At 37.4% G+C, this 24332-nt stretch overlaps 2 protein-coding genes across 7 annotated transcripts in view; both read right to left on the reverse strand.

The window, feature by feature from the left end:
- zdhhc2 (zDHHC palmitoyltransferase 2) lies at positions 1–15209 on the reverse strand. Of its 2 annotated transcripts, XM_079838188.1 has the most exons (14): positions 14916–15209; positions 12071–12097; positions 10344–10438; positions 9756–9876; positions 9484–9553; positions 9361–9393; positions 7850–7970; positions 7668–7706; positions 7199–7331; positions 4687–4813; positions 4510–4602; positions 4177–4280; positions 3906–3965; positions 1–1418 (listed from the first exon to the last, which is right to left on the reverse strand). In XM_079838188.1, exons 1-13 carry the CDS (start codon positions 15034–15036, stop codon positions 3925–3927), a joined length of 1125 nt encoding a protein of 374 aa, XP_079694314.1. In that variant the 5' UTR covers positions 15037–15209; the 3' UTR covers positions 1–1418; positions 3906–3924. The 2 variants fall into 2 exon arrangements, with proteins under 2 accessions (XP_079694314.1, XP_079694315.1); XM_079838189.1 differs by lacking the exon at positions 7668–7706.
- micu3b (mitochondrial calcium uptake family, member 3b) overlaps positions 14946–24332 on the reverse strand; it is a 26077-nt gene continuing 16690 nt past the window's right edge. For 4 of the 5 annotated variants that reach the window (XM_079838186.1, XM_079838184.1, XM_079838185.1 and 1 more), the window contains 4 exons: positions 22839–22947; positions 22610–22767; positions 20650–20718; positions 18959–20193 (listed from right to left, as the gene is read on the reverse strand). In XM_079838186.1, coding sequence (XP_079694312.1) covers positions 20650–20718; positions 22610–22767; positions 22839–22947 — 336 coding nt within the window. In that variant the 3' untranslated portion in view covers positions 18959–20193. Of the gene's footprint in view, positions 15041–18958; positions 20194–20649; positions 20719–22609; positions 22768–22838; positions 22948–24332 lie in introns of those variants that run through there. The other variant, XM_079838183.1, reaches the window with a different exon arrangement.

The following is a 24332-nucleotide window of genomic DNA, read 5'->3' on the forward strand; positions in this document are numbered from 1 at the left end:
AGCGCTTAATAAAATATCACTTTATTTCTTTTACAGTAACATTCATCAAGGCATATCGTTCAAGGGAGTTGTCATACGGAGACCGAGTGTATATGAAAACATTAAACTAGAGCCAGCAGAATTTCACATACTCCCAAAGAGAACAAAAGCAGTGACAACAATCAGCTCATCTACATACACAAAGCAAGAACCAGTAGAAATCGTTTATCACAGTTTATTTTTAATGTGGTGTGTGAATCTAATCACAAAATAACAAATCCTATACGACATTTCCATAAAAGCTACAAAATGGACAACGCACCACAGCTCTTGGCATTTCAGAGGTTTTGTTCGCACCTCAAGTCAAAATCAAGTACACGTACATTTGCATGCAATAACTATGGAATCAAATTCGGATAGAAATATGGTAGTAAGTCCTTTAGAAGAGCCCTTAGATAAGTCAGATGCGATGCAAAACCACATCTTTGAGTTTTGCATTAATTGTGCAGAGTTATGCAAAGTAGGCTAAAAATGATCAATATACTGACTTGTATTGAAATGTTTGCTGCAGTATCATACCGCATATGGACATAAGAGTTGTCAGAATACATTATCCTTGCATACTTGATTCGACAGAACCATCGAGAAAACATCAAGACAAAGACCATTTAAAAACTGAAATGATGTGCAGCTTTAAGTGCTGTTCAAAGTGCATATAGAGTATTTTTGTCTTCCCACTGGTTGTTGGGTAAAAACATGAATAAACAGTGTTTTTGTCTAGATATGCAGTGCTAAAAATGGCCTAAAATGTTTTGCTACATCAGTCTTTTTGCTTGTGTATGACCTTTGCAAACCTCAGGACAGCTGGGAATTGAGGTTTCAATTCCCACTGACACATTGTCAAATAAAACAGATCATAGACATGATGTGCAAACGCAAATTTAACAATGCATTTAAGAAAAACAGGGTTAAAAAAAATGTGTTGTAGAGTAGTGGGCTTTTCAATTTTCACATTTCAAACATGACAAACGACTACGTACCACCATCACACAGCATGCATAAATACTTCACGTTTCTCAGACTGACAAAAAAAATATTACCTTCTTTAAGCAATGCCTACACCACACAAGCTATATTCAAGGCATTTTCCATAGAAACTTTTTTTAAATGTGGGTCCATGAACCACAGTGATGTTACTTTGTTCAGCCACATCTGTGGACATTTTTAGGCACGTTAAGATATCTCAGCCATACAGTATCAAAGGAAGAGAAGCGACTGTGGCCCTTTATGAATGTACACTCCATAATCCGGCTCTGTTAGCGTTTGTGAAGGATCACAATTCAGTAGGTAGAGAGTGGAAGGGCAGTGCAAGTCTGTGCAAGAGCAGCAGAGACGTCCTCACTGTTCCACTGACAACAGACATCACTAGTTCAAAACTCCTAGAGTATAAGAGTTTAAAGAGAATTCAATTCGGATAATTTATAATATAAAAAATATAATAATTTTTAATATAATTTAATATAATTAAAAAGTGCTATCAAAGCGATAAATTGCGATTAATCACATCCAAAATAAAAGTTTGTGTATGCATAATATATGTGTGTACAGTGTATAATTATTATGTATTTACACTGATCAGGCATAACATTATGTGAAGTTTTAGTAACTAATTTCGGGAGGAGCACGTCCAGATAATTAAACCTAATTAAACCCAAGTGGAGCACATCAAGCAAATCGATTTAATCAACAATAGGAGGTGTATATATACAGCATATTTACCTGCTTTCGTTGACCATTTTTATTTTTAGCATCCCTCCACCACCCCATCTCCTCACTTTGATTTAATAAACTCTCATTAGACGTCAACACAATCCATAATAAAATACAGTCTAGTTCTAGACTATCTTATCATGGGGGGGGGGGGGTACTCTGGGTTCGGGCCAAAATTCTGAGCCCGGAGCCCTCCCCCGGACAGCACGGCAAATACGCATAATCTTTACTCCATTTAATTTGATGTAAGTGTGAACTCGTGAAGACCTAATATCAAGGCATGGACTCCAATAGACCCCTGAAGGTGTGCTGTGGTATCTGGCACCAAGATGTTAGCAGCAGATCCTTTAAGTCCTGTAAGTTGCGAGGTGAGGCCTCCATGGATCGGATTTGTTTGTTCAGCACACAGATGCTCGATTGGATTGAGATCTGGGGAATTTGGAGGCCAAGTCAACATCTCAAACTCATTGTGCTCAAACCATTCCTGAACCATTTTTGCTTTGTGGCAGGGCGCATTATCCTGCTGGAAGAGGTCACAGCCACCAGGGAATACCGTTTCTATGAAAGGGTGTACATGGTCTGCAACAATGCTTATGTAGGTGGTACGTGTCAAAGTAACATCCACATGGATGGCAGGACCCAAGGTTTCCCAGCAGAACATTGCCCAAAGCATCACTGCCTCCGCCGGCTTGCCTTCTTCCCATAGAGCATCCTGGAGCCATGTGTTCCCCAGGTAAGCGACACACACCTGGCCATCCACGTGATGATTCATCAGACCAGGCCACCTTCTTCCACTGCTCTGTGGTCCGGTTCTGATGCTCACATGCCCACTGTTGGTGCTTTTGGTGGACGACACGGGCCAGCCTTCGCTACCCATGTTCATCAATGAGCCTGTCGCCGGTTCACTACAGTTCCTTCCTTGGACCACCTTTGATAGATACTGTCCACTGCAGACCGGGAACACCCCACAAGAGCTGCAGTTTTGGAAATGATCTGACCCAGTCGTCTAGCATCACAATTTGGCCCTTGTCAAACTCGCTCAAATCCCCACGCTTTCCTGCTTCTAACACATCAGTTTTGAGGACAAAATGTTCACTTGCTGCCTAATATATCCCGTCCACTAACAGGAGCCGTGATGAAGATATAATCAGTGTTATGTTATGCCTGATCGGTGTATAAATACACACTCATTCATGTATATATTTAAGAACAATTTGCATGTATATACTAAAATATTTATATAATTTATATTATATATGAATATAAATATTTTATATATAAATATAACAAACTTTTCTTAAATATATACATGCATGTGTGTGTATTTATACATAATAATTATACACAGCACACACACATTATGTAAACAAACAAAATTTTGGATGCATTTACAGCACTTTATAATATAATATAATATAATATAATATAATATAATATAATATAATATAATATAATATAATTAATATAATATAATATAATATAATATAATATAATATAATATAATATAATATAATATAATATAATATAATATAATATAATATAATATAATATAATATAATATAATAAATATAACACTATATGTGGTATGCACACTACCATTCAAAGGTTCGGGGAAAGTAAGATTTTGAAAATAAATTAATACTTTTATTCAGGAAGGATGCATTAAATGATTTAAATGTGAAAGTAAAGACATTGATAATGTTACAAAATATTTCTATTTCTATTTCAAATGCATGCTGTTATTTTGAACTTTCTATTCATCAAAGAATTCTGAAGAAAAAAAAATGTACCACGGTTTTCACAAAAATATTAAGCAGTACAACTGTTTTCAACATTGATAATAATAAGAAATGTTTGTTGAGCATTTCTGAAGGATGATGTGACACTAGAATAATCACATCACAGGAATACATTACATTTTAAAATGTATTGAAAACAGTAAATTTAAATTGTAATAATATTTCATAATATTACAGTTTTTACTGTATTTTTGATCAAATAAATGCATTATTGGTGAGCGTAAGAGAAAAAATCTCACCACAAACTTTTGAATTGTAGTGTATGTTACAATACAATCATTTTGAAACACTTTAAAGTTTTATTATCCGAAAATAAGTCAAGTGTTATTGTAACATGTACACACAAAAGTAACAAACCTGTTTCATTAGCATGTTCCTAAGTTTCCTTCTCAATAGTCAAGCCTGGGTTGTTTGTTCCTGTTAGGAAAACACAAATTTGATAAGTGTTTACAACGTTGTTTCACCACATTTTTTATACCCCACATTTATTACCTCACACATTCATAGCTGCAGGTTTACCTCAGATCTATTAGTCATATCTATGGTTAAAACACATAGAACACCTAAACTAGCAGTGTTTTCTAATGGTTTTGTAATGATCTCAGATGTGGCCTAACTGTCCTGTCACCTCGCTTGTCTCTGTCTTCACTTCCCTCTGACTGTCCATTATTCAGCAGTCGGCTCTGAGACTCTCTCAGAGGTTTAGGTGGAAACTGATGGGATTCTCCAGCACTGGAAGAATGAAAAGGGCATGAATGGAAAGGTCTGCATTACAGCAATACACTATCCCACAATGCAATGCGCATTTCTGCGACAATGGAACCAGAAGTTTTATCAACTTTTTTGACTCGTTTAATTGGACTGTCAAATGTTGGGACATTTTATTATTATTATTTATTATATTATTTTTATATTGTTATACAATATTTTTCTAAATGAATAATTCATCTGAGGCATAAACCTTTTGATTGAAGGGTTGCGTCCAGGGGGCAAGGAGGGTTGTTCGGGATCTGGGTTCACTAGACATGTGGGGAATGAACAGCCGTCGCCCAGACTGCAGAAACATAATGTGATACAGAGGGAATGAGATCAGCGAAACACTGACACTATTCTCAGTTCCACTGAACATGACTGATACCTTGAAAAAACAGGCAGTAGCCAATATTTCTTTTCTTCTCCAAACACTTGGAGAAAGTTCTTGTTTGTTCCTAAACTGAAGCCGTTCTTGTCTGGTCCATGCTGGAACGCAGGAGCTCTGAAAGCCTCTGACAGGAGAAACATTTAAACCACATAAATACATAAAGAGGCTTCATATACAATCCTACTAACATGATTTCCAATTTTCTCTTAACATTTAACCCTGTAAAGCCTAAAATATGAAATAATAATCATGGCCTTTTTTTAAGTTTATGTATGTGTTTGTTGAGTATCATATTTGATACATCAGACTTTTATGGCTGATATAGGAGAATATACACTCACCTAAAGGATTATTAGGAACACCATACTAATACTGTGTTTGACCCCCTTTCACCTTCAGAACTGCCTTAATTCTACGTGGCATTGATTCAACAAGGTGCTGAAAGCATTCTTTAGAATTGTTGGCCCATATTGATAGGATAGCATCTTGCAGTTGATGGAGATTTGTGGGATGCATATCCAGGGCACGAAGCTCCCGTTCCACCACATCCCAAAGATGCTCTATTGGGTTGAGATATGGTGACTGTGGGGGCCATTTTAGTACAGTGAACTCATTGTCATGTTCAAGAAACCAATTTGAAATGATTCGAGCTTTGTGACATGGTGCATTATCCTGCTGGAAGTAGCCATCAGAGGATTTAAACAATGCCCAATTGGCACTAAGGGGCCTAAAGTGTGCCAAGAAAACATCCCCCACACCATTACACCACCACCACCAGCCTGCACAGTGGTAACAAGGCATGATGGATCCATGTTCTCATTCTGTTTATGCCAAAATCTGACTCTACCATCTGAATGTCTCAACAGAAATCGAGACTCATCAGACCAGGCAACATTTTTCCAGTCTTCAACTGTCCAATTTTGGTGAGCTTGTGCAAATTGTAGCCTCTTTTTCCTATTTGTAGTGGAGATGAGTGGTACCCGGTAGGGGTCTTCTGCTGTTGTAGACCATCCACCTCAAGGTTGTGCGTGTTGTGGCTTCGCAAATGCTTTGCTGCATACCTTGGTTGTAACGAGTGGTTATTTCAGTCAAAGTTGCTCTTCTATCAGCTTGAATCAGTCGGCCCATTCTCCTCTGACCTCTAGCATCAACAAGGCATTTTCGCCCACAGGACTGCCGCATACTGGATGTTTTTCCCTTTTCACACCATTCTTTGTAAACCCTAGAAATGGTTGTGCATGAAAATCCCAGTAACTGAGCAGATTGTGATATACTCAGACCGGCCCGTCTGGCACCAACAACCATGCCACGCTCAAAATTGCTTAAATCACCTTTCTTTCCCATTCTGATATTCAGTTTGGAGTTCAGGAGATTGTCTTGACCAGGACCACACCCCTAAATGCATTGAGCAACTGCCATGTGATTGGTTGATTAGATAATGGCATTAATGAGAGATTGAACAGGTGTTCCTAATAATCCTTTAGGTGAGTGTAGAGCTCATACCCAAGAAGAACACCTAAATTTCATTCCGATGCCAAAACTGAGCAAAAATATGCAATTTAGTGCAGATATTTACAGTATACGGCCAAAAAGTAATATGAAATTCTGATAGCTTCTAATGTAAATTACATTGTTATAGCAATTTAGCAGACTACTTACATGAAATGCATATAAATATCAATTGTCACTATATTTCTCCCAATAATAAATATGTCTTAGTAAGATGATATCTAAATGTTTAGTCTTATTATCAAAGCTCTGTGTTTTAATTATGGGGGTAAAGCATATAAAGCAACGCAATGATAATTGAGAGATGGAAAAAATATACATTTCTCAAAAGCATATTTGATACTCACATTTCAAATATGCTTTTGAGGAATGTATATTTGTTTTTTGATTGACATAACATTGACATGGTTTATCTAAAAAACAAAATAAAATAAAAAAACGATATATGGATAGTCAAGTAAACCTAAGTTGCTGTAGGCCAGTAAATGTTCATCTTAAAATAATACCAATTAAAAATATAAAAGCTATTCGTATTCTTTACTTTATAAAAATCAGTAAAAATTTCACAGCAAAAAGACACATGCCACGACCTGAAGGTGGACATTTTTAGAATCATACTAAAAAGCCATTTGCTTGCTAATAAAGTATGAACTATCAATCAGACAAGAGAAGGCTTTACTTTTGAGGGTTTACACGGTTAAGAATAGAATATGTCTGATTCTGAGATTCATTTTTAACATTTTTAGCCATAATGCATCTTGACACACTTGCTTTTGCCAGAAGACTGGGCATGTTGTCACAGATACATGTTCCCTTGAGAATCTGCCACAAAGGGCAGACTGCAGAAGACCTAAACACCACCTGCCCCAGATTGGAGTCACTGGTTGTATGAGACGTATTTGATCAGGCAGTGCGGACGGATGATCATAGAATGAAAAATATTGATGAGCCCATGTTTTACCAGTGAAATCCAAGGGTAATTACAGCACAGCCCACTCACCCAAAGTGGATCTGTTCTTGCAGACAAGCCAGCAGTGATAAGCAAACAAAAACGCTAGGCTCACTGAGAACGTGGAGGCAGCGAAAAACAGGAACATGATGTGAAACTTGGCTTGGGTATCAGGCAGACCATTCTGTGAGAAACATGGGAAAGACATGGGGGAAAAAAAACACAAACAGGAATGGGCTGATATAAACAAACAAAAAACAGCTCAGCCCTAATTCAAGCTATTGTCTGTTATATTATCTAGTTGACATACAGTTTTTTTTACAGAATACTCAATTACATAAAGTTTGCACAATTAAACTGAACTAGTGGGAACAAGCAGAAGCGGGATACATGGACAGTCCATTCCGGACCAGAAAAACATTTTGAATAAGCGCACATTTCCTTGTCTACTGGATCTAGTGTTATGCTGATGGAAACTATCAAAACTACAGGATAAAAAACTTCAATAATTGACTCCTACCAAATACTGCATAAGACGCTCATGTGTTTTACCATCGACCTTTCAAAATAAAAACATTCTTTTTATTGAAAAGCAATGATCAAAACATGATAGTACTCCTAACAAACTACAGACAGCCTATCTGAACATCCAAATGATCTGTTTCCTAATATAAGCCTAAGAAATGAATAATTCATACTTACAGTCCAGAACTCAATGAAATACCGCAAGTCTGTGGCAGTGACAAAGAGGCAATACAACAATGAATATGCTAGGAAGAGCATGAAAAACTTGTAGTTGGCGAAGCCCACGCAATTGTTCACCCTGTCAAAGAAGATAAAATCCACCTATTAGCCTCAATAAAATTGGATATTAATATTCATTTTATTGCAAAATACTCCCCGATATACACAATATATAACAAGGGAAAATGTGCAGTTTTTACCTTCATTTATTTCATTTCTACCCTTCTTGACACTACTTTTGTTTGTGAAAAGTAATGTGCCCAGGGTGCGAACTACGGGGGAGTTAGGGGGAACTCAGCTCCCCTTAATAAAACATGGGCTCCCCTGAAAACGTCTAAAAAATATTGACAAAGTGGAATTATGGTATTCTTCTGTAGCCTGATGAGTAACTTTAACCGTTGTTCATGTGTACTCAAAGACAGCCGGATGCTTTGTTTATCGACTATATTTGTGGGTGGCTGTTTGAACTATCAATTTGTGTCGAGAAAGTATAATAGGGTAAATCCTGTATTGTGATTTATCCTATATAGTGCTTGCATAAAGCAAGAAGTGCATACACTTGTAGCTGTTATGTGACTTTGCAAGTCCCCTTTTGAGGCATGAGCAAGGGCACAAACCCCCCAAACCACCCCAAAAAAAAACAAGTGGGCTCCCCCGAAGGTCAAGGTATAGTTTGAACAATGAATGAACATTCAGTCCATTTAAATAATATTTTTGACAGTATCGCCTACTTACTAACTAGCTACACAATGTAACTTTTGGCCCTCTAGTTGCTGTTGCATAAACTGTATAAGTAGTCAGATTTATAAATGTATAAACGGATGGTGTGTGATGACTAAAATCTTATGAGTGCAACTGTCACTTATGCACAATAAATAATACGGAGCCCAGCACATGACATGTGGACAAAAATGTATAAATCGTGACCACAGATTTTCGTTCTCTCATTTTAGTAAATCATGGCTAGGTTGAAAAAAAAACCTTGTTTTGATTTGCTGATGTAGGCTATTATAGTAGTAAGTTGTGGGAACTAATTGCTAATTCATGGCCCGGATATATATATTCCACCCCCCCTTTCTACCGCAAAGCTTAATGGGTTTGCCTGACTTTTTTCTGACAGATGGAATAATGGATTACGAATTAATCTAATTTTATGAGAAAACATTTTACGATGTAATTTTTATGGAAATGTATGAATGTAAGCATGAAGGTCCACTCAAATTAGTCACCAATTCACCAAAATGTAAAATTATACCACAAAAAAAAAACTTTTAGGCTACCCCAGGGATATACCCTATATTTTAGCTTTAAATGACAAAATCAAAGAATGCGCTAGGGAAAAAAGTATTGTTTTATTGGTCTAATAGAAACATTTGGTGGAACTGGAAATGTTTGGTGCGCGTCTCTCTTTCAAGAGCAAAAATCTTTTTATTCTTGCTTTGCATTTAATCTACTGAGCTAGTACATACCATGGACAATGGTGATCCATCTTCAAAATGCACCTGTAAAACAGCAGAGGAAGGAGCTGTTGAAATGCAACACAGCAAAATCTAATATGTGTTGTGTCTTTTCAAAAAGGGAGAAAGACATACATATCACAGGCAGAGCAATGATGACATCGATCAGGCTTCAGCAGCAGACAGCGATCACAGTAGCGGATAGCTGAATCAAGACAGCTTGTTAAAATACAGATCGATAGGATTCACTGAAGACCGAAGACAGATTGAAACAAATGTAATTTTCTGTGGCCATTATTTGTTACTGAGCCTAGATTTAAGCTGAATGGACTGTTACAGACTTGGCCTGCCAACGGTGATGTCTTTGGCACTATTAGGATGTGCTGAACGTAAAGAAAAGTGCCCACCTCCTGACATTGTGCGTGTGTAAATGGGCAAATCCTTGGCAATTCTCCTCAAGATCTCCTGTTGGGATTCTCTCCGATCGTCACGCTCTAATAGTTCTTTGTCAGGGTGTGACAGGTGGAACTGAGAGGAACAGACAAAAAGAAAACATTTTGATATTTTCCGTGTGACGAGCAGAACGTTCTGCACTCAGAGATGAGAGAGGAGTACGACTGATTGCCAGTTTGAGCCATATGTGGTTTCTCTATTACAGTTTGTTTCTCATTCTCTCGGCTTGAAATAATAACAGCTTCCAGGGAGGTGCTATAGTCACACTGATGATCACATGCAATTTACAACCCAACATGCTGTTTTTCCAATAAACGTAACCAACAACTCCTCCTCATACCATATATTTACAAATATTACACAAATAATATTCATTATATGCCAACGCCTCATGAGTCATACTGAGCATATGCTGGGCAAAATAACATTTAAATTGACTTATTACTTGATGACACAGTTAACACAGTCTGATGAATTCTTGGTGTTTACTTTGAAACGAATTGTTCTTAACACATAACATTACTATAATCAAATTTACTCACCTCTTTGAGAGGGTTCGTGGGTTTTGTGAAGATGGTTTGCCAGTATGACCACACAAACATGATGAAAAGCATATGATATACCAGGAGGTAAACTACTGTGATACAAAAGAAATATTCAGTGTGATTCAAGGTGATTAAAAAAGATTATTACATCATTAGTGGTGCTCCCTATAGGGAAGCATCACTATGATTCGTATTATTGCTCATGATTATGGTGAGGGATTATTAAACCTATTAAACTTTGGTTCGTAGCATATCTCTTTCTGTGCTGTTTGTGCTAAATACATAAATGATAATTCAAATCACGTGGTTGGTTGAGGAGATTTGGTTGAGGACATTTTTCGCAAGGCAAATGATAATACGGACTTGCATTACCGTTGCCATTAGGTTTGATGTTGGCATGTTTTTTTTTATGTTTTTGAAAGAAGTATTTTACTCTCACCAAGGTTGCAGTTATTTTATAAAAAATACAGTAAAAACACTGATATTGTGAAATATTATTACAAATTAATATAAATGTTTTAAATGGTAAAACCAGTAGATGTTTGTATATGTAACTATATACACAGATCAGGCATAACATTACGACTAATATTGTGTTGTTTCCACAGATGCTCGATTGGATTGAGATCTGGGGAATTTGGAGGCCAAGTCAACATCGTTGTTGTGCTCCTCAAACCATTCCTGAACCATTTTTGCTTTGTGGCAGGGCGCATTATCCTGCTGAAAGAGGTCACAGCCACCAGAAAGGGTGTACATGGTCTGCAACAATGCTTAGGTAGGTGGTACATGTCAAAGTCACATCCACATGGATGGCAGGACCCAAGGTTTTCCAGCAGAACATTGCCCAAAGCATCACACTGCCTCCGCCGGCTTGCCTTCTTCCCATAGAGCATCCTGGAGCCATGTGTTCCCCAGGTAAGCGACACACACCCGGCCATCCACGTGATGTAAAAGAAAACGTGCTTCATCAGACCAGGCCACCTTCTTCCACTGCTCCGTGGTCCAGTTCTGATGCTCACATGCCCACTGTTGGCGCTTTCGGTGGTGGACAGGGGTCACATGGGCACCCTGATTGGTCTGCGGCTATGCAGCCCCATACGCAACAAATGTGTATTCTGACACCTTTCTTTCAGAAGCCGCATTAACTTCTTGAGCAATTTGAGCTACAGTAGCTAGTCTGTTTGATCGGACGACGCGGGCCATGCCTTTGCTCCCCACGTGCATCAATGAGCCTTGGCCACCCATGACCCCGTCGCCGGTTAACCACTTTTCCTTCCTTGGACCACTTTTGATATATACTGACCACTGCAGTCCGGGACACCCCGCAAGAGCTGCAGTTTTTGAGATGCTCTGACCCAGTCGTCTAGCCATCAAAATTTGTCCCTTGTCAAACTTGTCTGCTGCTTCTAACACATGGACAAAACGTTCACTTGCTGCTTAATATATCCAATCCACTAACAGGTGCCGTGATGAAGAGATAATCAATGTTATTCACTTCATAATGTTATGCCTGATTGGTGTATGTATATACAGTATATATTGCTACAGTGGCAAAGCTGAATTTATTAGCATCATTACTCTAGTCTTCAGTGTCACATGATCCTTCAAAAATCATTCATCCAATTATAAACATTCAGAAAATGAAAAAAATAATTGTAAATATTTCACTCCAATTATGGAAAGACATTGACATTGGGAAAAAAGCAAAACATTGTAGGACTTACTTTTCTCTCCCATGTTTTCAACAGTTTCTGTGGAGAAAAGAGAAAGACAAATGTTGCAATGTCTCTACAACTTTGCTAATGCTATATGATTTGAATCCTGGATATTATTGTATAAACAGTAGGTCAGAAACTCCTTGTGCTTTTAGAAGGTCAGCGAGCAGCAGATGGTTCTGATCGCTGTTGCTGGAACTCACGCTGTACAGAGACTCTTGATCAGATGCCCAAATTCACTAGCTCATAATTGCATCTCTTCAACTGGTGCTCTTGCAGAACGATGAGCTATTTGGTGGGGACGAGGCTAAAGATACTTCGACCACACAGGAACATGCAGAAAAATAAAAATCAAGATACCCACACAGGTTTTTGTTTCGCACAGTGTGTTAAAGAAATATTCTTTTGAGGTTTAACACATTCTAAGTATCACTCGTCAATAAATATCTAGTTCTTTAAGCTGCAGTGCCCTAAAAGCCTCATTAGATTAGCCTCATCTAATGTGATGTGGGCTGCAGTATTACTCTCAATCCAAAATATGCTCTTTGAAAGATCTGGCACTTAAGTAAAAAAAAACAAAAAACTGCAGTTCCTCTGAAGCAAATTCCCAGAATGCAGTGCATCTATTTTTTAAGTATGGGTACCCAATGGAGCACTTAAGCAGTTTCAGGGGGTGCGTTTGTGGCATTATGAAAATTTTGTAATAATTCACAAAAAGCATATAAAGAATAACTGCAAGTGTAAGTACAACCGGCAATCACATTATATACTGTAATAAGGCCATTATCATAACACCTGATCGTTGGTATACAACCCTCTCAATTCAAGCAATAAAGATGACAAGACTCATTATGACCAATTTCAGCAATTAAACCGTTTCTTCCCCTGATGACATCAGTGTTGTTGTCTCGGAAATGTCAAATGTGTTTGTTGCTAAACTCAATGTGCAGCACAAGTGATTTGATAGCAGAAATAGGTCAAGTAGAGATTGGTGAGGTTGAGTTTGACAGCTTGGCAGTGAGATTAGCTTTAAGACATAAAGATCAGCAGACAGTACGCTTATAATAAGGTAAAGATTCACTGACCACCCATTATCATGGCTTGCTAAAATAAATGCAACGATCGCATAGTACTTGTATTAACAAGTAAACAGCAGATCTTCTTTTAAACTGACACTGTTACGGTTTGGGGTATTTGCATCATTGTTGCAATAAGCCAACTACCCTGCTGAAAACTCCAGCATAAACCAGCATGAATTCAGTGTTGGTCTAGGCTGATTTATGCTGGTCTAGCTGGTGGACCGGCATAGTCATGCTGTTCTCAAGCAAAACTGAGCTAATGCAGCTGGTCCACCATCACTCCCGCTTCCTATGCTGGTAACCAGCAAACTAGCAACCAGCATCCCATGCTGGTCCCAGCGTGCAAAACATACTATTGCTGGTGACCAGCAATGCAAGGTAGATAATCACATGCAAAAATAGCATTCAATTCATGCTCAAATTCAGACATTAAAGCACTTGATGTTTTTCATTTGATCATTTCAAGTACAAAGCAAGGGGTAGGGTGCCTATGGCATAAATCGGTATAAACTGCCAGTGGGAAGAGCTGTTAGAAGTGTGGCCTGGCCCCTGACACTTCACTCAGTGAAGTCTCTGAGGAACATCACAAAGCAGCTGTGTTATGCACAGATATTTAAACGTCATTTGATTCTATTAAAGGAGTTCATACACACACACCATTAGTCTTCAGAGAATAACAGGGCATCCTCATGATCATCCACCATTCATGAGAACAATAAAGCCTCTTCATGCTGTTTTTATGGGAACATGATAGCAGATGTTATCAAAGGAATGAATGATGTAAATGTGAACACAAACCTTTGCTTGTTACGCACATATAAAAAAGCCACAGTCTAAACAAATGACACGTAACATAATAAAGCTTGTTAAGAGCTCATATTTATAGCAACACAAGACTTTTGTATGAGGGTCTTGATGTTATTGAGTGATGTCAAAATCGCTCCATATAGTATTGCATTTTGGATCAATGACATGATGCTATTTTCTGTGGATTTACAGTATTACGTTACTCCAAAATACATTCAAAATTAAATTCGTTAAAAAACTAGAATTCTGGATTATTATTGTTAGTTTTGCTTTTAATAATATGTGTGGGGCTTAAAGTCCAAAATGTGTAGGAGGTGTTAACTTCCCTATTGTAATTTAAAAAGTATCATTTAAAAAGTTTAGTCTTTTAATATAGGCCTAGTTAATATTTTAAGGATGGACCCCTTATGATCCTCATGAGTTCTTTTAAATTGTAACATATTTTGACCTTTTTATGAAAAGGTATTTTGTTCAGGTCAAATGAACCAAAACATTTTTGACTATGACATTTATGATTAAGAAAAATCATTATAATTGTATATATATTTTGGGACATGTTTTGCCATTGAGATGACTGGGAAAAAGTGTCCTAATCAACCTGAATTCACCCCTATATAACCTTTTTATCGTCTCACATGCTTAGTCACTGACCCATATATGTTGTTTTTCAGTTTCATAATGAAGATGCATGCATGCTATTATAATATGCATTATTATTGTAGCCTACAGACACACATGAGGATATAGCCTAAAGAGATTATGAAATGAATTAATCTCATACAATTTGACACTAATCATGACCCAGTCTTAGTCTATCTGTTTATAAGCAAATGGACCCCATCAATAGCAGATATATTGCTCTAGTAACAGAAGCAGACATCCGCACATGGTCGAGAAGCCAGGTATTATTTATTCATTCTCTCTCCGTTTCACACCAACTTCATTCAGAGAGCTGCTTCCAGTCTTACCTATGCAAAGCTGCACTACATAAGCGTAGTAGGACCATGCCACGATCAGACTGATGAACAGCACAGGGATCCAGTATAAAACTCTCCAGCAGTCATCGCTGCGCGAGCCCGACGGCGCCATCTTTCTGTTTGAAGACCAAAAGTGGTCAAAACGACTAGTTCAGCCTCACCGAGCCCGCACTGCTGCTAAAACACCATCATGTCTTCTTCCGTGTGCAGCTGCGGCTCGTCTGCCCCTGCATCCTCCGCTCGCTCTTGTTCGCGGTGTAGCACATCGGTACCGCCCCTTTCTACAAACTTACATGATGCTCACGCGATGCGGTGGAGGTGTTACTACACTAAAGCCTGACTCTATCGCCTGCTATCAAGTCTGCTGTAATTTAGCAAGCCTGTTGAGATTTGCTTTATATCTATTAGCTATATAGTCTATTTATAAATCTATTAGCTAGCCTCTCACGCCAGAGCAATGTTAAACAACACATTGTTACACTAGCAATACAAGGAGTGCAGAATTATTAGGCACGTTGATTTTCTGATCATATTTTTTTTCCAGGCACATTTGACCAATTCCAAACCACAGTAATCCTAATAACTACTATTGGTTTAGTATTTAATAATGTATAAGTGATATATAATTGTTCATGAAGGCTGGAAATGAAAATCACCTTATATTCAGGTGTGCAGAATTATTAGGCATGTTTTCTTTTACAGATAAATTGAGCCAAAAGAGAGATTTAACTCAGACTGAAAAGTCAAAAAGTATTAAATGCCCATGAGAAGGATGCAATACTAATGCAATACTAGACATTGCAGTTAAGGCATGACCATTGGACAGTGAAATGCTCGTTGGGTCAGCAGGGTCAGACAAAAACATGTGGCGGAGAAAAGACACCTATTAACCGCAAAAGAATTAAGAATTAAGGTGAAGAATTAAGGGTGAAACCATCAGGAACCCTTTAGTCTCCAGCGCCACCATTTTCCAGAGCTGCAACCTACCTGGAGTCTCCAGAAGTGCAAGGTGTCAGGATCTCAGAGACTTCAGTTAGGTAAAGAATCCTAAAAAATGACCCCCACTAGATAAGAATCATAAGCCGAAGTGTTGTAAAATACATGAAGCCTGCTTTTTTATAGGCTTTATAGGTTGAGAATGACTCTTGAAGGACCAGCACCACATCCTCTAGTACCACTGTTTGAAGAATTCATCTTCCAGAATCTGGCAGTACGTTTTGGGAGTTCATTTTAGTCCATCCTGAAGTCCGTTTTGCAGAGATGGACTAAAAATGAACTCCCAAAACGTACTGCCAGATTCTGGAAGATGAATTCTTCAAACAGTGGTACTAGAGGATGTGGTGCTGGTCCTTCAAGAGTCACTCTCAACCTATCTGTCCAGAAAGCCTATAAAAAAACCTTCTTCATGTATTTTACAACACTTCAACTTGTGATTCTTATCTAGTGGGGGTCATTTTTTAGGATTCTTTACCTAACTGAAGTCTCTGAGATCCTGACACCTTGCACTTCTGGAGACTCCAGGTAGGTTGCAGCTTTGGAAAATGGTGGCGCTGGAGACTAAAGGGTTCCTGATGGTTTCACCCTTAATTCTTCACCTTAATTCTTAATTCTTTTGCAGTTAACAGGTGTCTTTTCTCCGCCACCTGTTTTTGTCAGATCCTGCTGACCCAACGAGCATTTCACTGTCCAATGGTCATGCCTTAACTGCAATGTCTAGTATTGCATTAGTATTGCATCCTTCTCATGGGCATTTAATACTTTTTGACTTTTCAGTCTGAGTTAAATCTCTTTTTTGGCTCAATTTATCTGTAAAAGAAAACATGCCTAATAATTCTGCACACCTGAATATAAGGTGATTTTCATTTCCAGCCTTCAATAACAATTATATATCACTTATACATTATTAAATACTAAATCAATAGTAGTTATTAGGATTACTGTGGTTTGGAATTGGTCAAATGTGCCTGGAAAAAAAATATGATCAGAAAATCAACGTGCCTAATAATTCTGCACTCCCTGTACAAGGTTAATACACATTGGCCTGGTTTCACAGACAAGGCTCAGATTAAGCCAGGGTCAGCCTTAGTTCTTTTAAGACATTTAAGCTTATAGCCTATATACATGCCTTAGAACAAAAAAAATTTTTTTTAAGATATGTCAGTGCAAGTTAAAACAGCTCAAACATCCATTTTAACAAGTTGGCCGTTGAATTTAGAATTTTATGAAAAATAATCATGCTCACACTTCCCCAACAGACACTGACAATTGAACATTCAGTCAGGTGAAAACAAACCCTGACCAACACCAACAGACACCGACATGGGTAACACTGATCCAACAAACGTGTTTGTTGGTGTTTGTCTGTGCGGTGTGAATTGTCTGTGAAACCTGCCAAATTATGTAGTTCCCTTACTGCTGATAAACATTTTAAACAAGTCTAAGCTGGTTTGCTGGTTTTAGATGGTCATCCAGTCTGGTCTGCTGACTTTTGAACAGTTGGTACAGAAAATTAGCCTGCTGCCCAGCCAAACTAGCTGAAAACCTTCCTGGACAAGCTGTGAGTCCGGTTAAAACCAGCTTTGACTGGTTAGTAGGCTATTATTGTCTAAGGGAACCCAACAATCTTTTAATTGTTATATTATACTTGACTAAACAAACATTAACATTAAAGGGATAGTTCACCCAAAAATAAAAATTCTGTCATCATTTACTCAGCTGTAACCTGTATGAGTTTCTTTGTTCTGCTGAACACGAAAGAAGATATTTTGAAGAATGTGTGTAACCAAGCAGACAGAGCAACCATTGACTACCATAGTAGGGGAAAAAAATACTATGGTAGTCTATGGTTGCTCTATCTGCTTTATTACAAACGTTCTTCAAAATATCTTCTTTTGTGTTCAGCAGAACAAAGAAACTCATACAGGTTTGGAACAACATGAGGGTGAGTAAATGATGACAGAATTTTCATTTTTGGGTGAACTATCCCTTTAAAGGCACAATATGTAATGTTCGCCGCTAGAGGTCACTTATTCAAAACAAAGGCGTAACTTGACGATGCCTTGATTTTGCGGAATCATGGGAGTTGTTGTCTTCACATCTACAGCCAGTGTAAAAGAATCCTACGGGACTTGGGCAGAAATCATATTCAATGATGAGCTGATGTTTTACAGATTTATTTAGAGTTCGGTACCAAGTCGGTACTGAATTTAAAAAAATGTGACGATACCAGCATTTCCCTCTAGCATTTTGAAGGGATTCTTAAACACCTCTGATTGGCCATTGTGTTCACACTGGACCTCTGGAGCGATTAACACAGTTAGTCTTATTGTTTAAATCTTGTTTTCTTGATTTACCATGATTTACCAGGCCTAATATCGATTTCTAATGAGAGACAAGCGTGACACGCGGCTCGAGAGCAGTGGAGCTTTTATTATGCCACAGAGGACCGCTTCCACTTCCTCTGGTCATGCGTGTGGGCTAACGCAGCGCTGTTTTATCATTTTAGATACATTTCACTGTGTTGAAAGTTATGTTATAATGCTACTCTGTGCGTTCGCTCGGCGGCTACAATGAGACACTTGTTGCACACTGCAGTAAGCTAGATCGATATTAGGCATGGTAAAACATGGAACTCATGGTAAATCAAGAAAACAAGATTTAAACAATAAGGCTAACTGTGTTGAGCTGTATAACAATGATTCGTTTTCTGTCGATGAATGTATCCAAACAGTTGCTCACCTGTCTTATAAAACACATAATATATTAAAGCGTCTTTGGTGTTTCCATGGTTTCTACAAAATTAACTGGAAATTGAGGGTAACGCGGGTATGATGTCATTGACAGGCAACGGTTAAAGAGTCTTATTTCTCTGGATTTAAACATTCTTGGAAACATTTGGGATAGTCAACAAGATATATAATATTGTTCAAGTGGTTTTTGAATATTTGAATCCAAAAATCTTGCATAATGTAGGTCTAGGTCTGTAGTTGTTTTTTAAAACATGTCTTCTGAAAAAAGGAAGCACCGACAAGAAGGAATAACACAAATTATTATTTTTATTAGTGGTTTTAATTTATTCAAACATTCTAAGCAATCTGAATACTAATGCATAAAAATGTGTCTATACTTCACTTATAACAGACACAAACTGTAATATGCAATATAGATAGGCTATTTTAGGATGTACAGATCTAAAACACGGTCTATATTCTGTATAAAAGCACAGTGGGTGAGACCGGAGCAATTTGTCACACAGTTGTCACAAGCTATAATATAATGTTTTGAGTCGAAATGGTTTCATTATAACAACCCAACATGTGACGACATGCCCCTTAGGTCTGTGTGTGTTTAATGAACTGTATCTTTTTCCCTGGGCAATAAATTGAAAATGTGCAACAGCTTTTTTGTAAGCAAACTTTTAAAATATGCACAAATGTCAACATTAAAAAATAAACACACAGTGAGAAATATTCAGAGTAAAACAAGTAGATTCAGTTACTTGTTGTTTTGTCTTCGCAAGAGATTTCTTAAAGGAGCGGCAGTGTAAGAAACTCATAAAGGATCTGTATGTCTAGCACATTGTGAGATTACTGAGGTCTCATTATTGCTCTGTGCACTCAGCACTGTCAGACCCTGTGTAAGCTGATCTGGGTGGTGGGCAGTGGACACGCTCAGAGAAACTATGTTAGCAATGTGCTCATTGTAAGGAAAGATTATCTGGCTTATAACTCCTAGAGAAGCAAATAGAACAATGCATTGCCAGTACAGCAGTAAAGAAGCATTAAATCCCAAGAGGACATTTTCTTTACACAAAATAGATCAATAAATAGAATAAATAACCTTACACTCAACATATGGACAAATGGAACATTTTTAAATTTATGAAGTAAAATATAATAATAAACAAAGACACAGCTTTGCAATTAATTAACATAATTTATCTCAAAATGTGAGCACTCGGCCCATCTAAATTTATTAGACCTTTAATAAATAACTTTTTGATTAATAAAAGTATCATGGCTATTTCATTAAAGTGTTATCCCTTTAAGTTAATGGCTTTTATAGAGTTAAGAAAGTGCCTGCCAAGTGATAAAGCAACTCTAGTCCAGAGAGGTAGCATGTGTTAATCTAATTATGGCAGTATTTGTATCTTACAGAGTTTGACACAGGTCAGGTAGATAATTGCATTGAGTCACTGAGAACTTTAATCCAACTTGAGATTTCTTCACTGAGACGCGAGGGCGAAGAGGAACGGCGGGACTATCACCGGCTGCACAAATCAAAGACATAACAGAAGAATAGCACATCAAACGAAATAACTGAATCCAACAAGTGATAGAAAAAGTCAAGAGAATGGAAATGTGCTATATAAAAATAGTAACACCTGTTTATTTCATTCAAACTGCATGTACTCTATTCATGCAGCCAGAGTAAGTCCAATTGTTCCCTGTTTCTAGGTGTTGTACGGTGTGGGTTGGGCTGTATTCTGTTACTGTGTTAGTCTTAATACACTGTGTTAGACTGGTATCTTGTATCTCCGGATAGCAGACATTAATTTTACAGAGTAATCTGATGCTAGAAAAAGAGCTTTGGCTGAATGCTGAGCAGTGCTAGCGCTGTAGTTCAGTATCATTCATTCCAAATTCTCCAGGGCAAAATCATAAAGCTAAACCAAAAATACTGGATAATATCTACAACATTTTTTTCTATTCAGCCATGAACTTACCTATTTAGCAGTGAGTTCTTTCTTCATGCAAGCTTTAAAGGATGTGAATCTCTCTTCACCTTTATATCCCTGGGTTCACAATATAATATGAAGAAAAAATGGTTATGTCATCAACATAAATATTATCTTTTCAAAAAGAAAATGAAATTGAAATTAACTGTACTAGTCAATGAAACAACTAGAAAACTGAATTGGCAATACATGGCCACTAGATGGCAGCAACATTGCACACACAAGGAAGCCTTTTACTCTCCTTTTCTTGAAATACAAGGCAACAATATAGGGTTTGTACAAAAGTTTGGGGTCGGTAAGATTTTTACAAATGCTTTTAAAAAAACATCTCCTTATGCTCACCCAGGCTGAAAAAAAACAGTAATATTGTGAAATATTGTTACACTTTAAAATTATTGTTTTCTATTTTAATATATTTAAAAATGTAATTTATTCCTGTGCTGGCAAAGCTGAATTTCTAGTATCATTACTCCAGCCTTCAGTGTCACATGATCCATCAGAAATCATTCTATTTGCCGAAACATTGATACAGGATTCTTTCATGAACAGAAAGTTTAAAAGATTGGCATTTATTTCAAATTTATTTATTTTTTTAACAATGCAAAGTCTTCTGTCACTTTCGATAAATTTAAAGCACTTTTGCTAAATAAACGTATTAATTTCTTTTCTTTTTTTATCTTACTGACCCCAAAATTTTGAACAGTAGTGTAATACAACTAAAAGTAAAACTAATAACAGCAGTACAGTGATAATGACTAAACTGAATTTGAATTTGAAGTTAAAATTGTGTTTAAATGTTACAGGAATGTCTATCCTGTGACAAGCCAGGTGACTGACAGCTGATTTGCAAAATAAAACAAAGTAAAAATAAATAAAATAAAATAAAATAAAATAAAATAAAATAAAATAAAATAAAATAAAATAAAATAAAATAAAATAAAATAAAATAAAATAAAATAAAATAAAATAAAATAAAATAAAATAAAATAAAATAAAATAAAATAAAATAAAATAAAATAACAATTCTGGGTAAAACTCTCCTATATACAAATACCATGTGTCCATTCAAAACCTCAATCCAGATTTTTGGACCATCTGCTTTCCTCTACTTAAAGGGATTATTAACCCAAAAATGAAAATTACCCCATGATTTACTCACCCTCAAGCCATCCTAGGTGTATATGACCTTCTTTCAGACAAATACAATCGGAGTTATATAAAAAAAAAAATGTCCTGGCTCTTCCAAGCTTTATAATGGCAGTGAATGGGAGCCCAAAAAAGTGCATCCATCCATTATAAAAGTAATCCATATGGGTTAATAAAGTCCTTCTGAAGCGAATCAATGGGTTTGTGTCAGAAAAATATCCATATTTAACACATTATTAAGTACAATATCTAGTTTCCGTCAGACTGCCTTCCTATTCAACTTACGAAAAAAGCATTGTATGACGTCGGACGTGGCGTAAGCGTTTTGAACTGCAAGAGGACTAAAAAGAGCATTACACTTTCTTTGTAAGTTGACTACGGAAGGCGGTCTGGTGAAAGCTATATTTTACTTTATAAAGTTTTAAATATGGACATTTTTACAAAATATTCTTACAAAAAGGCATCGTTTCGCTTCAGAAGGCCTTTATTAACCCCCTGGAGCCATGTGGATTACTTTTATAATGGATGGATGCACTTTTTTGGGCTTCAAATTTTGGGCTCCCATTATAATGCTTGTATTAGCCAGGACATTTTTTGTTTTTTATAAAACTCTGATTGTATTCGTCTGTAAGAAGAATGTCATAGGTGAGTAAATCATGGGGTAATTTCCCTTTGGGTGAACTATAAATCTCAGTTTTAAGGCACACCATAGGTTCATTATTCTGCCTCTATTACCTATAGGTTTGAAAAATGGCATTTAAACAACCGTGGGGAGAACAGTCAACCTTCCCAGCATATTTACCCAAGAGCCACGATGCAGCCGATCCTTCATTATCCCAATGAACTCCTTGTAGCTTAGATGGTCATCATGGTCCACATCAAAGATCTTGAAAATAGTGTTGACAAGGTGTCGTGACAGCTTCAGGCCAGTGGCCACATAGACCGCACGGGCAAACTCATCTGTGAGCCGAGAGACAAACATCATTAGCCACAGAGTTTGAGGAGTAACTGGATTAAATGAGCATGTTTACCTTGTCCAATTGGGCGATTTGCATAGTTGTACATTTGCATGGCAATGGCAAAATCCTCCAAGTTGTTGAGGAACTGAAAGAAGGACCTAAACTCTTCAAAAGTGATGCCCTATAAGAGAAGATCAGTGTTAAATCAGTGACTTGCAGATGAAATCGTCAATGTTCCTTTAAACAGAAAACTTTGGGTAATAGAAAGATAACTAAGTCAGAGTCTTTACGATATGATAGCATTTGTGCAGCGAGCTAGTACATAAACCTCACTTTCTCAAAAACGAGGGCACCTTAGGTGTCTGTGGGAACTTGAAGAGCGTTAACAGATCCCAAGACAGAAAATAGCAAAGTCAAACAATCCCAGCACACATCTCTCCTGCTCCCGCACCCCATCTGTACAACTGGAGCTGTCGACACCTTTAGATTGTTTTGTTTAAGGAGAGGTCGGGTAGCTTGTCGACTCTTCTAAAGAAGATTAACCTGATACTTGCACACATAAAAACAAAAGGGGATGTGTCCAAAATATCTCACCGCTAGCAGATTACCCAAACAGCGGTCCTTTTGATTTCCACTCATCCATTTCCAGGCACTAGACCCACGTCTTTTTCTGAAGCCGCTCTTGCAACCAACAACAACTGTTTTACAAATGATCTAATGAGTAATATGTGACGCTTTGGTGGTTTTACAAGTTAAGCTGTATTGCAATATCTCTTAACTTAAGAATACGAACCACTTGTATATCAATGGCCATCCACCAACAGCCTCCTCGAGCAACTGAAAAGACTCTAACCTCATAATGTGAGGGTCAATGTGCAAAAAGAGAAACATCCTAACATCGCTTAGATTATACATAACCTCCTCTCTCCGCATCTATGGTGGTATTTGTTTTGCTATGCAATGATTTGAATAGACTCATTTATAATACATGAAAAGATAAAGAAGTAGAAATATTAGAATACCTCCAATTGTGTTTATGTACTTCCTAAACTAACAGGGAACGTTCTCAGAACGTTGGTTAACGTTCTACCAAGGATCGAGGTGAAAAAATCTTCTCGCAGTAAGGTTAGAATGTTCGTTCAAAGTTATCGGGTCATTTTAAACTGTCTCAAAACAACAGCACAAAATTTCAATCTTGACAACTCAAGATTATAATTATTATTATAATAATTTTAGTAGATCTGCTACACGGCTGCTGCTGTTGATTATTGCTGCTGCTGCTGCAGATCAAGTATGGACTTTCTACTGCCAATACATACACAGACACGCTGCTGTGAGCATGTAAGATATGCTGCTGCTGCATGAATAGACATACATAAATCCTATAGCAGATCTAGGCATCTGATTGTGTGCTGCAGGAACAGCTTACAGCAAAAACACTGAACCAGACTATTTAAATGTTGAGAAAATATCATTGGCTGCAGGATCAGCAGAGGCCAATCAGCTTGTGCCATGCGGTAATGATGTGATTGCATGCAGATTGCATGTAAAGATTGCACCTTTCAG

This window comes from Gobio gobio (assembly GCF_949357685.1).
Source record: "Gobio gobio genome assembly, chromosome: 16".
Taxonomy (NCBI): Eukaryota; Metazoa; Chordata; class Actinopteri; order Cypriniformes; family Gobionidae; genus Gobio; species Gobio gobio.